At 44.5% G+C, this 18,488-nt stretch overlaps 1 protein-coding gene across 1 annotated transcript in view; it reads left to right on the plus strand.

The window, feature by feature from the left end:
• Nucleotides 1–9,990: 9,990 nt before the first annotated feature.
• The window catches only part of CEP192 (centrosomal protein 192), a 206,263-nt gene continuing 197,765 nt past the window's right edge, over nucleotides 9,991–18,488 (plus strand). Inside the window, exons 1-4 of the mRNA XM_073329624.1 lie at nucleotides 9,991–10,361; nucleotides 12,863–12,913; nucleotides 14,792–14,938; nucleotides 16,591–16,802. Coding sequence (XP_073185725.1) covers nucleotides 10,251–10,361; nucleotides 12,863–12,913; nucleotides 14,792–14,938; nucleotides 16,591–16,802 — 521 coding nt within the window. The 5' untranslated portion in view covers nucleotides 9,991–10,250. The remainder of the gene's footprint in view (nucleotides 10,362–12,862; nucleotides 12,914–14,791; nucleotides 14,939–16,590; nucleotides 16,803–18,488) is intronic.

An 18,488-nucleotide genomic window follows, 5' to 3' on the forward strand; every position in this document is an offset into this window, starting at 1 on the left:
TCAATCAGCAGATGGCACATCCCTGATGGCTCCGTGCTGCCAGATGTTATCTTGTTCTTTGGTTCTCCCATCCTTGAGGCTGTTGGGTGGATTCCAGTCTGCCCTCCGGGGGTCATCCGATTATCTCCACTTAGCGCATGCTTTGGCCAATTGATACTGAAGTGGTAACTCTTAGACTGGCACTCCTAACCATTCATCTTCTATTTACACACAACATCCATTCACATGCATTCTCGAGCTTTATTTCAACATATATTTCTTCTGACTTTAACAACTTTAGGGTGCAACGAAACTGCTTAACCCCTTACCATATAACATACATAACAAGCAAGAAAAAGAACGTGAGAATGGTGGGAGTCTCTGTGTACTGTTCCGAGGAACAGTTGTTTTTGCAAAGTCTTATCTCTTCTGAGAACAGACTTTCTGTCCCAGGATGTGCTGAGCAGTTTGGCCTTCTAATTAACATTACTTTGGGATCTTTAAACTATATAAAATTAAAAATCATACAGAAATCCTCTGGTATAGTAACAAAGATACCTTAGCCCAGGAAAGAAACAGGCACTGCAAGTCAGCATAGCAAACACAGATTCCTACTAACATTGGAATCACTGCACTTCACTCCCGTGCAGGGCACCAGAGATTACTGGTGGCTTTCAGCCTCAAATTCCTCAAGGCATCCCTAACCCCTCTAATATCCCTGCTTTTTGGCTGTTCAAATTCAGTCTCCAGGTGTTGAACCTCCAAGTTCCATACCTGAGTGAATCATTCACCCTTCTCTTCACAAATGTTATGGAGGGTACAGCAGATATAACAGCGGGGATGCTGTTATCGGCCAGGTCCAGCTTCCCATACAGAGAGTGCCAGCGGCCCTTTCAACAGCCAAAAGCACACTCCACAGTCATTCTGCACTGGCTCAGCCTGTTGAACTGCTCCTTGCTGCTGTCAAGGTTCCCTGTGTAGGGTTTCATGAGCCATGGCATTAAAGGTTAAGCGGGGTCTCCACAGATCACAATGGGCATTTTGACTTCCCCAACGCTGATCTTCTGGGAAAAAAGGCTGGGAAAAAAGTCCCGGCTTGCAGCTTCCTGAACAGGCCAATGTTCCGAAAGATGTGAGTGTCATGACCCTTCCGGGCCAGCCTGCGTTAATGTCAATGAAACGCCCACGGTGATCCACAAGTGCCTGAAGAACCATAGACAAATACCCCTTCTGATTAACGTACTCGGAGGATAGGTGGGCTGGTGCCAGAATTGGAATGTGTATGCCATCTATCGCCCCTCCGCAGTTAGGGAAACCCATTTGTGCAAAGCTATCCACAATGTCATGCACATTACCCAGAGTCACAGTTCTTCTGAGCAGGATGCAATTAATGGTCCTGCAAACTTGCATCAACACAATTCCAACGGTCGACTTCCCCACTCCAAACTGGTTAGTGACCGATCAGTAGCTGTCTGGAGTTTCCAGCTTCCAGATTGCAATAGCCACCCGCTTCTCCACCGGCAGGGCAGCTCTCAATCTCGTGTCCTTGTGCCGTAGGGTGGGGGCGAGCTCCTCACAAAGTCCCCCAAAAGTGGCTTTTCTCATCCAAAAGTTCTGCAGCCACTGCTTGTCATCCCAGACTTGCATGCCGACTTGCATCCCACCACCCAGTGCTTGTTTCCCGAGCCCAAATGCAGTGTTCCACGGTGGTGAGCATGTCTGTGAATGCCACAAGCAAACTCGTGTCATATGCATTACTCAAGTCGATATCATTGTCGGAGCCCTCACTGTCACTTTGGACCATAAGGAATAACTCGACTGCCAAACAGGACATGCTGGCGAGACTTGTCAGCATCTTCTCAGCAGTTTGGGCTCCATTCCTGCAGACTGAAAGGGAAGACAGCACACGCAGTACAAAAAACATTGAAAAATGGCGCCAAATGTGGACGGAAGCACAGGGATTGCTGGGACGCTAACCGATGTATCACAGGGCGTTGGGACAGGTCCCAGAATGCCCCGCACCCCTTGCCCCCTTCCCACAAGCCACAGCGCCAGAATGGGAAGAGGTGCCCTGTGGGATAGCTGCCCATAATGCACCACTGCCAATGCCACTGCAAGTGCCACAAATGTGGCCACACCAGTGCGCTTGTTCCTGTCAGTGTGGACAGACTGCAGCGCTTTCCCTACTGCGCTCTCCGAAGGTGGGTTTAACTCAAAGCGCTCTACATCTGCAAGTATAGCCATGCCCTTAAAATGCTACTGTGGCTCAGCTGCAGCGCTGCAACTGCACTGCTGTAGCGCTTTAGTGTAGACACTCACTACAGCAACAAGAGGGGTTCTCTTGTTGCTGTAGTTAATCCACCTCCCCAAGAGCTAGCTTGATGTAAGAATTTTTCTATCAACCTACCACTGTCTATACCGGGGGTTAGGTTGGTTTTACTATGTCACTCCAGGTGTGGATTTTTCGCACTCACTAGCAACGTAGCTGGGTTGACTTAACTTTTTAATTTAGGTGTAGCCTCTGACATCTTCTCTTGAATATCCTGCTGCTAGCTCAGAGTAAATATGTCACAAAATGAAGTATTTACCTCTTTTCCAAAACTCTTATCTTCCATTTTCCATAACTATCAATGATGTTACCATCCTCCCTACCCTTCTAGCTCACAACCTAGTATAACGGTTTTAAACTTTCTCCTTCTCCCCCAACATTGTCACTATCACTAATTTATGCTGTTTTATTCGACAAAACAGGTCAGAAACTCGATCGTTCCTCACCTCTCCTACCACCAACACTTGTCCATGTTTTCATCATCTTCTGTCTTGACATCTGTACCCTCCTCCTTTCTGTTTTCTGTGTTTCATACTCCTCCAATCCATCTGAAACTCAGCTGCATAATGTATCTACCTCACCTATAGTTCTGACCCCATTCAGCCCATCTGCAAATTCCTTCACTTGTTTCCTCTCACATTCTGCATCAAATGCAAGTTCTTTGTCTTTGTCTTTAAAACCTGCCACAACTTAGCCCTGTCTATCTCTAGACCTAGAGGTTGGTCTCGTGTTCTGATGATGGGCGATCACTTGTTACTGAGTATGATCATCCTCCATGAGAGTTATGGGTCCTCAGGTGGCTTATAAGGCCAATCCTTGAACCACAGGTTCTATTACAATGAGAGCAGATGTTTTCAGGCTCAGCAGGAGGCTGTTGACCATGACTGGAATCCAGTCTCTCCTTCCTCCTGCGCCTCTTGTCCTTTTCAGCTTGTCGACGAGCAAGTTCAAAATGCAGGGGAGCATCACGTAAGACTTTACTTCATTTTAAGTGATCCTGGGCAAGTGTCTCCCAAGTGTTAATGTCAATACTATACTTTTTTAGATTGTCCTTCAGCAAGTCCTTATAACGCTTCCATTGTCCACCCATGTTACGGTGCCCTTCTTTCAGCTGAAAGAACAGGACCTGTTTTGGGAGGCGATGGTCTGGCATCTGGACAGCGTGACCAGTCCAGTGGAATTGCTGACAGATGATCATTGCCTCGATACTGGAGGTCTTTCCCTCTTCCAGAACACTAATATTGATGCGCCTGTCTCCCCATTTGATCTTCAGAATCTTACAAAGGCAACGTTGATGGTGCCTCTCAAGGACTTTCAAGTGGTGTCTATAGGTTGTCCAAGTTTTGGACACATACAACAGTATTGGGAGAACAACAGCTTGATAAACAAGAAGCTTGGTGTGTGTTCGAATGTTGTGATCTTCAAAAACCCTGTGCCGTAAACAAGAAAAAGCTACACTGGCACAGCTCAAGCGATGTTGAATTTCTGCATCAGTATCTGCCTTGGATGAAAGATGACTTCCAAGGTAGAGGAAATGATCGACATTCTCCAGTGCCACTCAGTGGTGAGCTGGAGCCAGTTCGCACTGGTTCGCTGGAACCAGTTGTTAAATTTAGAAGCCCTTTTAGAACCGGTTGTCCCGGTTGGTTTCACTCTTAATATCAAGAAGACTAAAGTGCTCTATCAGCCCTCTCCAAATGAAGTATTACATGCCCCATCTATCAAAATAAATGGAGTGGCACCAGTGATGAGCTGCCAAAATCTTAACAATCCCTCTTCACCCCACGAGGGGGTCGTGGTCCGCCCCCGCCCCCCAGGACTCCTGCCCCATCCAATCCCCCATGTTCCTTGACGCCCCCCCCAGGACCCCTGCCCTGTCCACCCGAGTCCCCTGACTGCCCCCAGATCCGGGCTGGAGGGTCTCGTGGCCCACCGAGTGGCTCCGTAGCATCGGCAAACACATTCATGATAGTTTGGAGATCTTTTTCAGAGTGGGCAAAGATTGTGTTATCAGCATAATGAAGTTCCACAATAGATGTTGTGGAGATCTTACTCTTGGCTTTCAGCCTGCTAAGCCTGAACAGCTTTCTGTCCATTCTGTAAATGATTTCAACGCCAGCTGTAAACTTCCCAGCAATTAGGTAAAGAATGACGGCAATAAAAAACGCAAACATGGTTGGAGCGACGATACAGCCCTGTTTGACTCCTGTTTGTACTTTGAAAGGTTCACTCTGGGAGCCAGTGCTGCTCAGAACAGTTGCTTTCATGTTATCATGAAGCAATTTTAGGACATTGATGTATTTACTGTATCAGGACATCCAATCTTAGAAAGTACAGTCCAGAGGGCAAAGCTATTCACTGAATCAAAGGCTTTAGTTAGATCAATAAAAGCCATGTACAGTGGTCAGTTTTGCTCGTGACACTTTTCTTGCAGCTGCCGTGCTGTGAAGACCATATCCACAGTTCCACGACATGGTTGGAAACCACTATGTGACTCCGGTAAAATTTCTTCTGATGGGGCAGAAGGCGGGTTGCAAGGATCCATGTCAGAACTTTGCCTGCAATGGCTGGGAGGGAGATATCATGATAATTTCCACAATCCACTTTAGCCCCTTTCTTGAAGAGGGTGACAGTCAGGGCATCCCTCATTTCACTCGGTATCTCCTCCTTTATCCAAATTTTAAGGAGATGAGAATGGCATTTCATGCTTGGCAGAATGACATAAATTGTAATATAAAGAGAGAAGTCCATGCCAAGGTGAGGCTGGAAGTCCAACGTAAAACCAGAGAATTCAACAATAAATGGTGGACTGAGAAAGCACAAGAACTCCAACATCTCACAGATATCCACAATACATGTGGTTTCTTTGTGCCACCAAGGCTGCTAATGGGCCAATTTGCCATGGTATGAATCCTCATCGTGCTAACGACGGAACCACACTTCTGAAGGACAACAAAGCCATCAATTCTCGCTGGAAAGAACATTTTGAAGATCTCCTTAACTGTAATTCTATGGTTGCAGATGAAGTCCTTGAGCAAATCCCTCAACGGCCATTTTGGGATGAGCTCAGAGACCCTCCCAATTTGTATGAGGTACACAATGCCACCAAGCAGATGAAGAACAACAAGGCAGCAGGTCTAGATGGGATCCCCGCTGAAATCTTTAAAGACGGTGGACCAGAGCTAATTTGGCAGCTTTACCTGCTTATCCTTCTCATGATCTAGACTAGAGCACAATATTACCATGGGCTGATGAGACAATCACCATCACAGAGCATACAGAAGTCACAGCAGAATCAAGCCAGTGGTCCAACAGGGCCAGACAATATGAAACCTAAAGAGAAAACAAAAGTGAATTATAAACTGATGCACTGAGAATTCCTCTTAACCTGCTTATTAGGTACATTAAATATGCATTGCCATAACAGAGTGTTTTGTAGATTGAATTTTGTCAATAATCACCTACTGGCATCTAGTGTTATATAATATCCACATATAATTTATATTTTATAAATATAATTAAAGTTACCTTTTAATGTTTTAAATAGGCCTGTATAAAAACACAAAGGGTGATATTCCCCTGGTGCAGAAGACAAGACGATAAATGTACAGCTTTCAGTATTGTCAGGAAAACATCCCAGATTTCCCATGAAATTCTATCCTGGTATTTAAACAGAATGGAATACTGTTTTTTTCTAATCTAACTTTGAGTCATTAATGTGAGTAGATTCAGTTAGACATTATTTGGTATTCATTATTTTGTGCTTTTGTATGATCCATTCATAATTTTATACAGCTGTTGGTTTGTCTGTGTGCAGTTGTGAAACTCAATCAGCAACATCCATTGACATCTTTTTTTTTTGTAAAGATATTTCTGTGGGGAAGGGTGTAGGCTTTTTTAGGTTCAGGAGAGGCCTATAAGATGCAACAGAACAGATCCAAACTTGGAGCAGTCCATTTGTCCAGAACCATCAAAAAGGTTGTTTAAATCTATAGCATGGTTGAAAAATTACTGGTTATAACTAGGGGACTGGACACTTGGTGGCTTATTTAGTCTGAATTTATTGCACACACCAGGAGCTCCTTCCATTCCTCCATAAAGTTTGCAGATTACACAAAAATTGGGAGAAGCGTTAAAAAATGAAAAGGATATATCACTGATTCAGAGCAGTGTGGATCGCTTGGTAAACTGGGTGCAAGCAAACAATATGCATTTTAATATGGCTAAATGTGAATCTATATATATATAGGAATTAAGAATATAGGCCATAATTACAGGATGGGGGACCCTATCTTGGGAAGCAGCAACTCTGAAAAAGATTTGGGGATCATGGCGAATAATCATCTGAACATGAGCTGACAATGTGACACTGGCCAACAGAGCAAATGTGATCCTGAGACGCATAAAACAGGGGAATTTCAAATAGGAGTAGAGGGGTTATTTTACCTCTGTATTTGGCATTGGTGCTACTGCTGCTGGAATACTGTATCCAGTTCTAGTGCCCACAGTTCAAGAAAGATGTTGATAAATTGTAGAGGGTTCAGAGAAGAGCTAGAAGTATGATAAATGGATTAGAAAATATGCCTTATAGTGATAAACCTAAGGAGCTCAATCTATTTAGCTTAATAGACAGTTAAGGGTGACTTAATTACAGTTGATAAGTACCTATATGGGGAACAATTATTTAATAATGGGTTCTTCAGTCTAGCAATTAAAGGTATAATACCATCTAATGGCTAGGAAGTGAAGCTAGACAATTCAGACTGGAAATAAGGTGTACACTTCTGTCAGTGAGGGTAATTAACCATTTGAACAACTTACCGAGGGTCATGGTGGAATCTCCATTACAGGAAATTTTGAAATTAAGATTGTATGTTTTTCTAAATTGATGTGTGTACGAATTCTTTTGGGATAGTTACAGCTTGTGTTACATAGGTCAGGCCAGATGATTACAATTGTCACTTCTGGTCTTGGACTATAGGAACATCATTCACCCCAAGCTCCATGTGCCACCCTCCCATCCTCCTTTATTTTGGGGGCTCTCTGCAACTTGTCCCACCCCCTTCCTCAAGACTTGGGCTTTGTGTGGCCCCCATTTTTCCCTCCCCTTATAGCAGAATCCCCCATTCTTCCCATCCTATCAATGGTTGTGTGCATATCCACATTACTCCTAAACCATTATTCTGCTTTCTGTCAGGTGATAAATAATTCAGCATGTCAGCATATGAAACTCTGTTGTGAGGATGAGAAGATATGAGGAGTTATGCTAGAAAACAGTAACTGGTGTTCTCAACCTGTTCTTTGAGCTAGACTATTGCAAGTGCTTAAATCCTGTTGTGCTAATTCAGGGGTTCTCAAACTGGGGGTTGGGACCCCTCAGGGGTCACAAGGTTATTACATGTGGGGTCGTGAGCTGTCAGCCTCCACCCCAAACCCCACTTTGCCTCCAGCATTTATAATGGTGTTAAATATGTAAAGAAATGTTTTTAATTGAAAAGGGGAGTCACACTCAGAGTCTTGCTATGTGAAAGGAGTCACCAGTACAAAAGCTTGAGAACCACTGTGCTAATCAGAGGGCAGGGGCTCCATGTGTCCACCACTTTTCCCCTTTCAGTTTTCCAGTGGCCCCCCAAATCAATGGGATTCTGACCATTGATACTTTGAACAATCCCTGACCATTTGGAATTGGTCAGATGTGGTGCTAAAAAGTCACCGCATTACAGACAATTACTGCGGAGTCTAAGGCCTTCGGGAGCTAGGCCACTTATGTTAACAATAAGCTTTGAGATGGAAGATGCATCCTTGGGCTGGTGCCTGGGCAAGGGTCAGTGGCGACACAACCCTGGTGTGAATGTAATGGGCCACATCCACCCTGATTGAATTGGCCTCATTAGCCCTACAAAAAGCAATTTTCCCTCTATTGATATTCACCCCTTCTTGTCAGCTGTTGGGAACGGGCCACATCAACCCTGATTGAACTGGCCTCAACCCCCCACACTTGGTAAGGCAACTCCTATCTTTTCATGTGCTGTATATTTATACCTGCCTACTGTATTTTTCATTCCATGCATCTGATGAAGTGAGTTATAGCCAGTGGTGCAAGCAGAAATCATTTCTTGCTGGTACTGCACTCATGGGAGGAACACGGTGGGGGACACGTGACCCTCCATGTGACTGCTTCCCACCCCGGGGCCCTCACGCTCTCCCTGTCCCCTCCGACATGCCTTACCTGTCTAAAATTTTAACAGATGCAGTTGTAAAATGATGCTTTGGGCCCCTGGAGCCATCGGTACTTCCTGGATTTGATGGAAAAGAGGCATAGAACAGTGTGTGCCATATGCATCTTGACAGAACTTTAGCCAAATTGTTTTTTTATTTTCCTCAACATGATATACAGGAGGGGCAATCAAAATCAGCCTGGCAGAATGCGCATGAGAACTGTCTCTTCAGGACAAATCTTGTTCCCATTGAAATAAAAAAAAAGTTTTGCTGTTGAGTTCAATGGGAACAGGCTTTGACATTTGGAGAGGAAAGAACAAAACCACACAAGCAAGGGCTATGTTGCTTATACCACAGATCTCAAAGGCTGCTGACTTATATGAGAAAATCAGACGATATCTGATCTTTGTCCATTGCAAGGGACAAATCAGCAATCAATGAGGCTAGAACAGTCTGTGTACCTATCAAACTCGTAAGTCCATCTGCAAAGGATCAAGGAAATATGAAGGCTCCAGATTACCTTGAAGTCCTCAGTCCCTTGGTTAGAATGCTTCCATCAGTCTATGTTAATAGTCCCAAGCAGGTGTGGACAAGCTGTGGCTCCAGAGCCACATGCAGCTCTTCAGAAGATAATACGCGTCTCCTTGTACAGGCACCAATTCCAGGGCTAGAGCTACAGGCACCAACTTTCCAATGTGCTGTGGGGGGGGGGGGGCGGTGCTCACTGCTCAACCCCTAGCTCTGCCCCAGGCCCTGCCCCCACTCCACCCCTTCCCACCCCCTCCTCTGAGCCTGCCATGCCCTTGCTCCTCCCCCTCCGTGGCCCCCCCCCAGCCTCCTGCACCCCAGGAAACAAGTGATTGGGAGGCAGGGGGAGGCGCTGATTGGCGGGGCTGCCCGTGAGTGGGAAGCGCTAGGAGAGGGGTGGGGAGGGGAGCTGCTGACATATTACTGTGGCTCTTCGGCAATGTACATTGGTAAATTCTGGTTCCTTCTCAGGCAAAGGGTGGCCACCCCTGGTCCAGAGGCTTGAGCAGGAATCAAAACCTGCCTTTTAAACACCTTCCGTCCCCGCACGGCTTCTCTCGAGGACTCCTGGCCACTTTAACAGCACAATACATACGCTAACAAACTTTAAAAAAGGGTTCAAGCTTGTTAGCATATGTAGTGTGCCGTGAAACCCATATAAAGAATGAATGCCCTCCCTAGCCACATTCTGCTCCTCTAAAGACTGAGTGCAGCTCCGGCCCCCGCGGGGGCTAGCCTCTCCCAGTCCTTCCAGTACCCCGTACCCGCTAAAACCCTCTTGCTGGTACTGCATACCGGAGGGTACCCCCCACCCGCACTCCTGGTGCTCGCCCACGAACGCTTGGGCCCAAATAAATGTGTTAGTCCCTAAGGTGCCACAAGGCCTCCTCGTGGTGTTCGCCTTAGACCCGCGCAGCCGCAGTAGGAGGCGGCGGGGCAGGGCCACGCTGCGCTCGCGCAGATTCCCAAGGGCTTGGCAACAGCCTTCCCGGCGCCGCGCGCGACGCCTCGGCTCGCCCCTGGTGGAGCGCGAGGGACGCTCCCTGGTGCGCACGCGCTGGGAGCAGATGCACGCGCGAGCCACCCTCGCTCTGGCGCGGGGCTGAGAGCGAGGCGCGCTTGCCCCGCGCCAGGGGAAGCCGTAGCGGCGCGCTCGGAGGGAAGCTGCCGCCGTCGCCGCCGCCCAGGCTGGGGGATGTTCGTGGCGCGCAGCATCGCGGCCGATCACCGCGACCTCATCCACGATGTCTCCTTCGACTTCCACGGGCGGCGCATGGCGACCTGCTCCAGCGACCAGAGCGTCAAGGTGCGGGGGCCCCGCCGCTGCGTTCCTGCCGGGCGTCAGGGCGCGCCAGCCGCTCAGTCCCGGGGAGGGCGGGAAGCGGGGTCCCGGGCGGCGGGCGGGAAGCACCAGGCTCAGCCGTGCCGTGGGAGCTCCCGCTCCCCCCCCCACCCGCCGTGTGCGGCCCTGAGGCGCGGCCAGGACTGGGCCGCCACGCGTTCCCAGTGCGGCGAGATCGCCTCTGCCGCCCTGGGCCGGGCCTGCCGCTCCCCGCCACGGCCTCCGCGGGGAGGTGCCCAGCGTTGATGTTTTGTTCGTCTCCGCCTGGCAGCTCCCTCAGAGCCACGGTGAGGGGGGCAGCCAGCCAGCCTTTAACCCCCGGCACGTGTGTCGCGCACCAACTAACTAGCGAGCCCTTAGTCCTGGTCAAAGCGTCAAAGGCAGCCGGTGTGAGAGTCTGCGGGCAAAAGAAAGGTAGTGTCCGAGCACCTTACTGCGTTATTAGCAGAGCAGTGAGGAGGAAGCCACAGTGAGGAAGGTTTTGTTGTATTTACTGTAATAAGTAAACGTACGAATTGTCAATTGTTAAAACTAAGAAATCAAACACACAAGTCAAGAAATGGCAAGTAGTCAGGGTTCTCCTGCCCAGGTTTAACCACAGTGCACTATGATGCTGTATTCTATTTGCGATTTTCTACCTTGCCCTAATATATTATGAATGATACATATTATTACACATACCCTAAAATATACACTATAAAAAGACCAAGTTTTACACTTTGCAGAGGAAACAAGAATAGAAAATATTTTGCATGTTGTTGTGTTCATATTGCTTTTGGAACTGTCAACTTTTGGCATTTCCTGACTTGCAAATACATGATTTTTCAGGCTTTCTTTTATATAGTTAAGATTAACATATTGCATTTACCTTTATTCTTCTTAAAGAAAAGAAAATGTTAACAGGTTCCTGTAGAGGATGGATGTGACAGTAAACTTAACTTTTCTATATTGTTTGGAAGATTTAATAGTACTACTATATGTGATTTAAAATTAAGCTGAGGTAACATAAAATAATGAGTTAAATGTTCTATCATGTATGCTCAGACAGGTACTTTTATAATTCCCACAATTTTAAAAAAATACTCAACTTTCACATTTAATTTGCTTTTTCCTCCCTAAGTGAGGATTAAAATCATGGCAAATTGGAAATGTATAGTATCAGTTGCTTTTAAGTTATGTGAAGTTAATGGAATGCTGGTCAAAGTCTTGAAGTCATATGCTTTTGCTGCTCAAAAATAACTTGACCAGTTTACCTCAAACTTAAAAAAACAACCAACCTTTGATCTGAGAACAAGTTTGTAAAACTTCTGCCTGAAGAAAATGCGCTTGAGGAAGTTACAGGTGATTGATAAAAGTGGGAAATATGCTTGAGAATAGAACAGGGTTCTCAGGGTTCACTAAGAGGGTGGTGAAACACTGGAATGTGTTACCTAGGGAGGTGGTAGAATCTCCTTCCTTAGAGGTTTTTTAAGGTCAGGCTTGACAAAGCCCTGGCTGGGATGATTTAACTGGGAATTGGTCCTGCTTCGAGCAGGGGGTTGGACTAGATGACCTTCTGGGGTCCCTTCCAACCCTGATATTCTATGATTCTATGAAACCGTGGGTCGGGATCCCTCAGGGGTCGCAAGGGTTATTACATGGGGGGTCATGAACTGTCAGCCTCCAACCCAAACCCTGCTTTGTCTCCAGCATTTATAATGGTGTTGAATATATTTAAAAATGTTTTTAATTTATTAAGGGGGGGGTCGCACTCAGAGGCTTGCTATGTGAAAAGGGTCACCAGTACAAAAGTTTGAGAACCACTGGAATAGAAGATTTAGCTCTAGAGTTCATTGCGTGAACACTAAAATACTACTTTCCATTTATAATAGTACCTCTTTATCAATGTTAAGCTACAACTTTCAGCACTGTATTTGGAATGCTAAGATTTTGCCATTTTAAAGTTTTGTTTACAGTTATATAGTTATCTTTCTGCTTGGACACAGTGGAACATTTTGGATTTTTCTTTGCACAAAGTAGCCTTACAGTAGTAACCTTTAATTATAATATAATTTTACACACATGAAGGCAGTCATAATTTCACATCTTAGTAGTTATAAGCTTTTTACCCTGAGTGTAACAGAGTGTGAAACTAAGATTTTTTGGAATTCTCATGCTCTTCTCAGATTAAGATGAAGTGAGCAGGCTGTGTACCTTTATTAATAAATTCTTTTATACAAAAATAAATAAGGCTCCTATTTTTCAAATGGCTTTTATGACCTTAGTCCTGCAACTGCCTCCATGTAGATGCAAGGGTATGTAGGAATGGGCAGGGTTTTCAGGGGGAAAAGGTTACTACCTGGTATATGTGGATTGTGCCTCTGTGTACAAGGACTGTCTTGTAAGCTTTGCTTACTTTCCATTTCTTGCAGGAAGAAAATGCTTAGATTAACAAAGTAGATGTTTGCATTTTGGTTTCTTAATAGGTTTGGGACAAAAGTGAAAATGGGGATTGGCACTGTACTGCCAGCTGGAAGGTAAGCATTATTATTTCAGTATAACTATGAATGTTTATGCCAGTATTTTGTCAGTAAATCATTTTACTGAAGTATTTGCTGGCTCATAGTTTTGTACAGTAGAAACTCCCTGATTATCATCTTGCTAATCTGCAAATCCAGTTGTTCTCATTTTAAAAAGACCACCAGTCTCACCTCACTTCTCAAAGTTTTAAAGAGCAGAAGCTGTAGTGAGGTCTTTTACTATAGACTTTATTACATTTACAGATATGTTTAGTAAATGTGCAGTACCTTCAGGAGCCAGAAGGGAGAAAATACAACAGAGAGTTTTGGTTATTGTTGCTCAGACTTTGCAGTGTGTCGCTGGGACTGTTTTCTAGTTCAGGGGAGGGCAAACTATGGCCTGCGGGCCGGATTGCCAGTCCTTTGGCGCATCAGGGCTCAGGCAGGCTCCCTGGCCCCACGCCGCTCCTGGAAGCGACCGGCACCATGTCCCTGTGGTCCCTGGGGCCGGAGGGGGTTGGGGGCAGAGGGTTCAGCGCGCTGCCCTCGCCTGCAGGTACTGCCCCCTGCAGCTCCCATTGGCTGGGAACGGGGAACCGTGGCCACTGGGAGCTTTGGGGGAGGTACCTGCAGGTGAGGGCAGTGCATGGAGCCCTCTGGCCACCTGCCTGGGCTGTAGGGATGTGGTGCTGGCCACTTCTGGGAGCGGCGGGGGGCTAGGGCAGGCAGGGAGCCTGCCTTAGCCCTGTTGTGCGCCGCTGCCACCCTGCAGCTGCTCAGGGTAAGTGATGCTGGGTCGGAGGCCGCACCCTGAGCCCTCTGCCACACCCTGCACCCCTCCTGCATCCCAACCCCCTGCCCTGAGCCCCCACCTGGACCCCCTCCCGCACCTCTACCCCAGCCCTATATTCATGGCCCTGCATGCAATTTTCCCACCCAGATGTGGCCCTTAGGCCAAAAAGTTTGCCTACCCCTGTTCTAGTCTCATTATGGGTCATGAAAATGAAAGTGGCAAAAAGTCATTTTATCAACTCTTATCTCTTATAGGTAGAGAGCCCTGCGGAGATACAAAATTTATCTCCACATCCAATCTGCAAAAATGGTCTGCGGGTGTCCGCATCCACAGATGTATTGCAGATATCCATGGATTTGAAGGAGTCTAGTATTAGGACATGACTTTTCCGTATTTTTTTTCTGAGAAGAGCTTCTCAGTGAGGCCAATCCACATAGTTACACAAGAGTACTGAGGTGGTCAACTTTTGAGTTGTACTGTAGTTTGTATAATAGGAATTAGTGTATCAAAATCTTGTAATTCTAAAGTTGGAAATCCAAGTGAAGCTTTTGGAGTCCTTTCCTCTTAAGAAAAGAAGTAGGCAGTCAGAGAGACTTGAAAAAGGAGCAGCACGCAGGCAGTAAAATCAGCTGTATTCAGTATGGACTTTGGAGAAGTGCCCATGAAGTCAGAGATGATGGCAGCAGCATATGGCAGTTTAAAATATAGCTTTAATTTCTATGTTAAGACATATTCTTTAGCTTCTTAACCACTTCTTCAAATTTAGGGATATAGTAGTAATTTCTAAACTTGAGAAATAAACCCATATACCTTATTGGTTAACTTATAGTAGTTAATCTTTCCAGATATTAAGGAATTTTGAACATGGTTTTCAATAAGTAGTGTAGCTGATGTAGAATTTGGAGCCTCGTCAGTGAGGATTCACTTCAAAGAAGTACTCTAAAAGCCTTTTAGATTTGTTACTTTTTGCTTTTATAGCTGTAATTTCTTACCTCCCTAGAAAACTTGATATACTTAAAAATAAGATATTAACTTTAAATTTCCCATGATTGCAAGTGAAATACGCATTCTGTAGGCTACAATGTTTTTTTTTTATTTCCCAGACACACAGTGGGTCCGTGTGGCGTGTGACATGGGCTCATCCTGAGTTTGGACAGGTCCTGGCCTCCTGCTCTTTTGACAGAACTGCTGTAGTGTGGGAAGAGATAGTGGGAGAGTCGAATGATAAACTTCGAGGGCAGAGTCACTGGGTGAGACCTGAAATGTTGTTGTTAGTTTTGAGATGCACATACTTTAATTCTCCTATATTTTATGCCTCATCTATTGATTGTTAAGTATTAAGGACCACAGATTTCAGCTGCTAAAACTCCAGAATTAAATAGAGGACTGAACTTGGCTAAATTAGAAATTGTTCCAAACTGCAAGTTATTGTAATCTGGTGGGAGTTTTCTTTTCTTCAACCCATTTTTGATTCCCAAATAGAGCTAGAGAAAGTTTGTCCTTTTCTATGGAGCTTTTCTGTTAATATAAAATAGTAGTCATTTATTTGACAGTTTCCCTTGTTAATTTAGGATTGTACTTTGTCTAGGCTCGTTTTAAATGACTGGCATGGTTTTCAGCATGCAACCTGACAAATAGATGTCGCTATTAAGTGTTTCCTAACATCAAGCGAAAATGTTTCCTTTTGTCAGCTTCGTTATAGAGTGATGTCTGCAGCTCTAAATTTGGAATCTTTTTATATTATACATTTTACTTTGGTATCCCGTCTCTCTGTTCAAAAAATATCCACTGAGGAAAAAGTGTTTACCTCAAAATTCTAATGTTCTGTATTGCACAATAGACCCTTTCTATGCAGCAGGAATCCCAGAATTATGTAGGACTGTTCCCACCTACCCCCACAGTCAGTGCAGCATGTAACAATAAGTATGGTATCCTTTATTATGATATTCAGCCCATTTTAGGCTGTTACCAATTTTATCGTGCAAAATTTTTGTATTGAAAATGTATAATTACACTAAATATGATGGGCGGGGATAAAGTTGAAGGTTTGACTTCTGCATAGGGGATATTTATGGCTTTTGGCACTCAAAAACAGGGGTGGAAGCTGATTTTGGTGGTTTTTTGGTGCACAGGAAACAGGCTTTGATACAGGTGAGGAAATGTATCTCTGTGTGCATGCATATGCTCTCTCACCTTTTTGGCAGAAGGGGTGATTACTCTAAATATGGGGGAAGGAATTGAAATTTCTCATCCCAATAAACCTTAACAAATTATCTGCCCCACTGTAGCTACCTGAAACTATCTCCAAGAACAAAGTAGTATATTATCTTGATGTTTCTGCTGAAATGATCAACAGTGAAATAGTTAACAATATTGATATTTGAAAGCATCATCATTAGACCTCAGAGTCAACATATGAACAGAGCATTTCACGTCTCCCGGACATATGGTTTCAAGATGTCTGCAAATTCAGGCATATATACTTGTCAGTGCACATTTGTTCCACATTTTCAAGATTGTTTCCAAACTTAGAGCTTGACGGTATTTGCTGGCCTACATACATAGTTCATACACTGATTTAACTATTTGGTTAGAAACTGGTTTTGGTAAACTTGCCAAATCAAGCTATATCAATATTAACACTTTTATATGGATATAACTGTGCCTACAATAGATTTGACTAATTTAACTGTATATGTTTCTTAACCAGTATAGTTACACTGGTGCTGAAGGTGTCTGTAGGCAAGCCATTAGGGTTTTTTAAGATTAAACTCTAGACCTTGGAGCACTAGTATATGACAATTTATATGGCCACATAATTGCATCCTAAACTGGTGACTAAATAATTGATGGACGCTCAGAAGCATTTTTTTTCTTTAACGATTACTGCATTTACTTTCAGGTAAAAAGGACCACTCTGGTAGACAGTAGGACATCTGTTACAGATGTGAAGTTTGCTCCCAAGCATATGGGTCTTATGTTAGCAACCTGTTCGGCAGATGGCGTAGTGAGGATATATGAAGCTCCAGATGTTATGAATCTCAGTCAGTGGTCACTGCAGCATGAAATCTCATGTAAGCTAAGCTGCAGTTGCATTTCTTGGAATCCATCAAGGTAAGTTATACAGTATCACTTAAACAGGTTTAAAGAATGAATGGAAGAAAAGTCCAAAGATTAGTTTGTCTAAAACTTATTAATGCAGAAAAAATACAAAAGATTTTGTCAGGTCTAGAAGAAAACTTTACTAAAGACTTTGACCTAGTTTGGTTGGATCAAATCATAAGTGTCTGAGAGTTTGAGAATGAATGATAATTGTGGGGTTGGGGGTGTAGTGACCCCTACATTAAGCTTGCCTAATTTTGTTATAAAGGATTCTTGAGAGCTTTCTTTGAGAAACTCTCCTTTGTTGTTTTCAGCAGGCTGTTGATATTTAACAGGAGGAATCTGTTTGGGCTACAGAAGTCTTTTCTTTGTTTCATGAAACAGCATTCAGATTTGCCTGAGATACAGTGTTAAATATTACCATTTCCTTTCTGTCACTTGTATTCTTCAGGAAAATGTTATAAGACTTCCCAAGTCACTGAACATTGAGGCCAGGTTGATGCTACTGCTAAAGCAGTAACACATGCTGAACAGGGAATACCCAGTGACCTGTCAAAGCCGCCTTTGGGGAACGAGGGGAACTTAAAAGAGACGTGGTCTGGGCTCACTCCGTAAACCCTATATAGTTTATATAGTTTCCCATGGGGGAAGCGGCTCCTCCATCTCTTAGGGAGGGACGGAATGGAAGACAGGATGGGTCCCTACCAGGCTACTCCTAGACCCAGTGCATGACACCAGTCTCCTCTATGGGGGGGAAACACTTGGGACAAGAGTTCCCCCAACACCAGGAATGGGGCAAGGGGACACAGACAGGGCTACAGTTCCTTGGATTTTTCACCTTTGGACCTGGCAACCCACCCCTTCTTTTGAAACAATAGTCTTCTCCTGGAGACAGCGAATGTGTTTAGCTCACATAGTAGTAATCTGTGCTTCAGTACTGAAGGTTCAGGTTCAGACATTCCTGATTCATTATGTGAGGTGGAAGCTGTTAAAAGTTATACAGTTTATTTTACCTTTGACTTTACTTAAAAACACTAAGAAATTACACATCAAATTAGTAGTTAAAAATGTTATTTAGGTTGCAAAGACAAACACTTGCAAGTTAGGAAATGCCCAATTTATGATTACAACCCCCATTCTATCTCCATGTTTATATGCATTTGTCATAAATATAAAGGGAAGGGTAACCACCTTTCTGTATACAGTGCTATAAAATCCCTCCTGGCCAGACGCAAAACCCATTCACCTGTAAAGGGTTAAGAAGCTAAGGTAACCTCACTGACCCAAAATGACCAATGAGGGGACAAGATACTTTCAAATCTTGAGTGGGGGGTGGAACAAAGGATCTATCTGGTGATGCTTTTGCCTGGAACAGATTAGAAATGCAGCCTTTCAACTCCTGTTTAGTAAGTAAGTAATCTAGCTAGAACATGCCTTAGATTTCCTTTCGTTTAATGGCTGGTAGAATAAGCTGTGCTGGATGGAATGTATATTCCTGTTTGTGTCTTTTTGTAACTTAAGGTTTTGCCTAGAGGGATTCTCTATGTTTTGAATCTGATTACCCTGTAAGGTGTTTACCATCCTGATTTTACAGAGGTGATTCTTTTATCTTTTCTTTAATTAAAATTCTTCTTTTAAGAACCTGATTGATTTTTCGTTGTTCTTAAGATCCAAGGGTTTGGGTCTGTGTTCACCTGT

The sequence above is a fragment of the Lepidochelys kempii genome, chromosome 2 (genome assembly GCF_965140265.1).
Source record: "Lepidochelys kempii isolate rLepKem1 chromosome 2, rLepKem1.hap2, whole genome shotgun sequence".
Taxonomy (NCBI): domain Eukaryota; kingdom Metazoa; phylum Chordata; order Testudines; family Cheloniidae; genus Lepidochelys; species Lepidochelys kempii.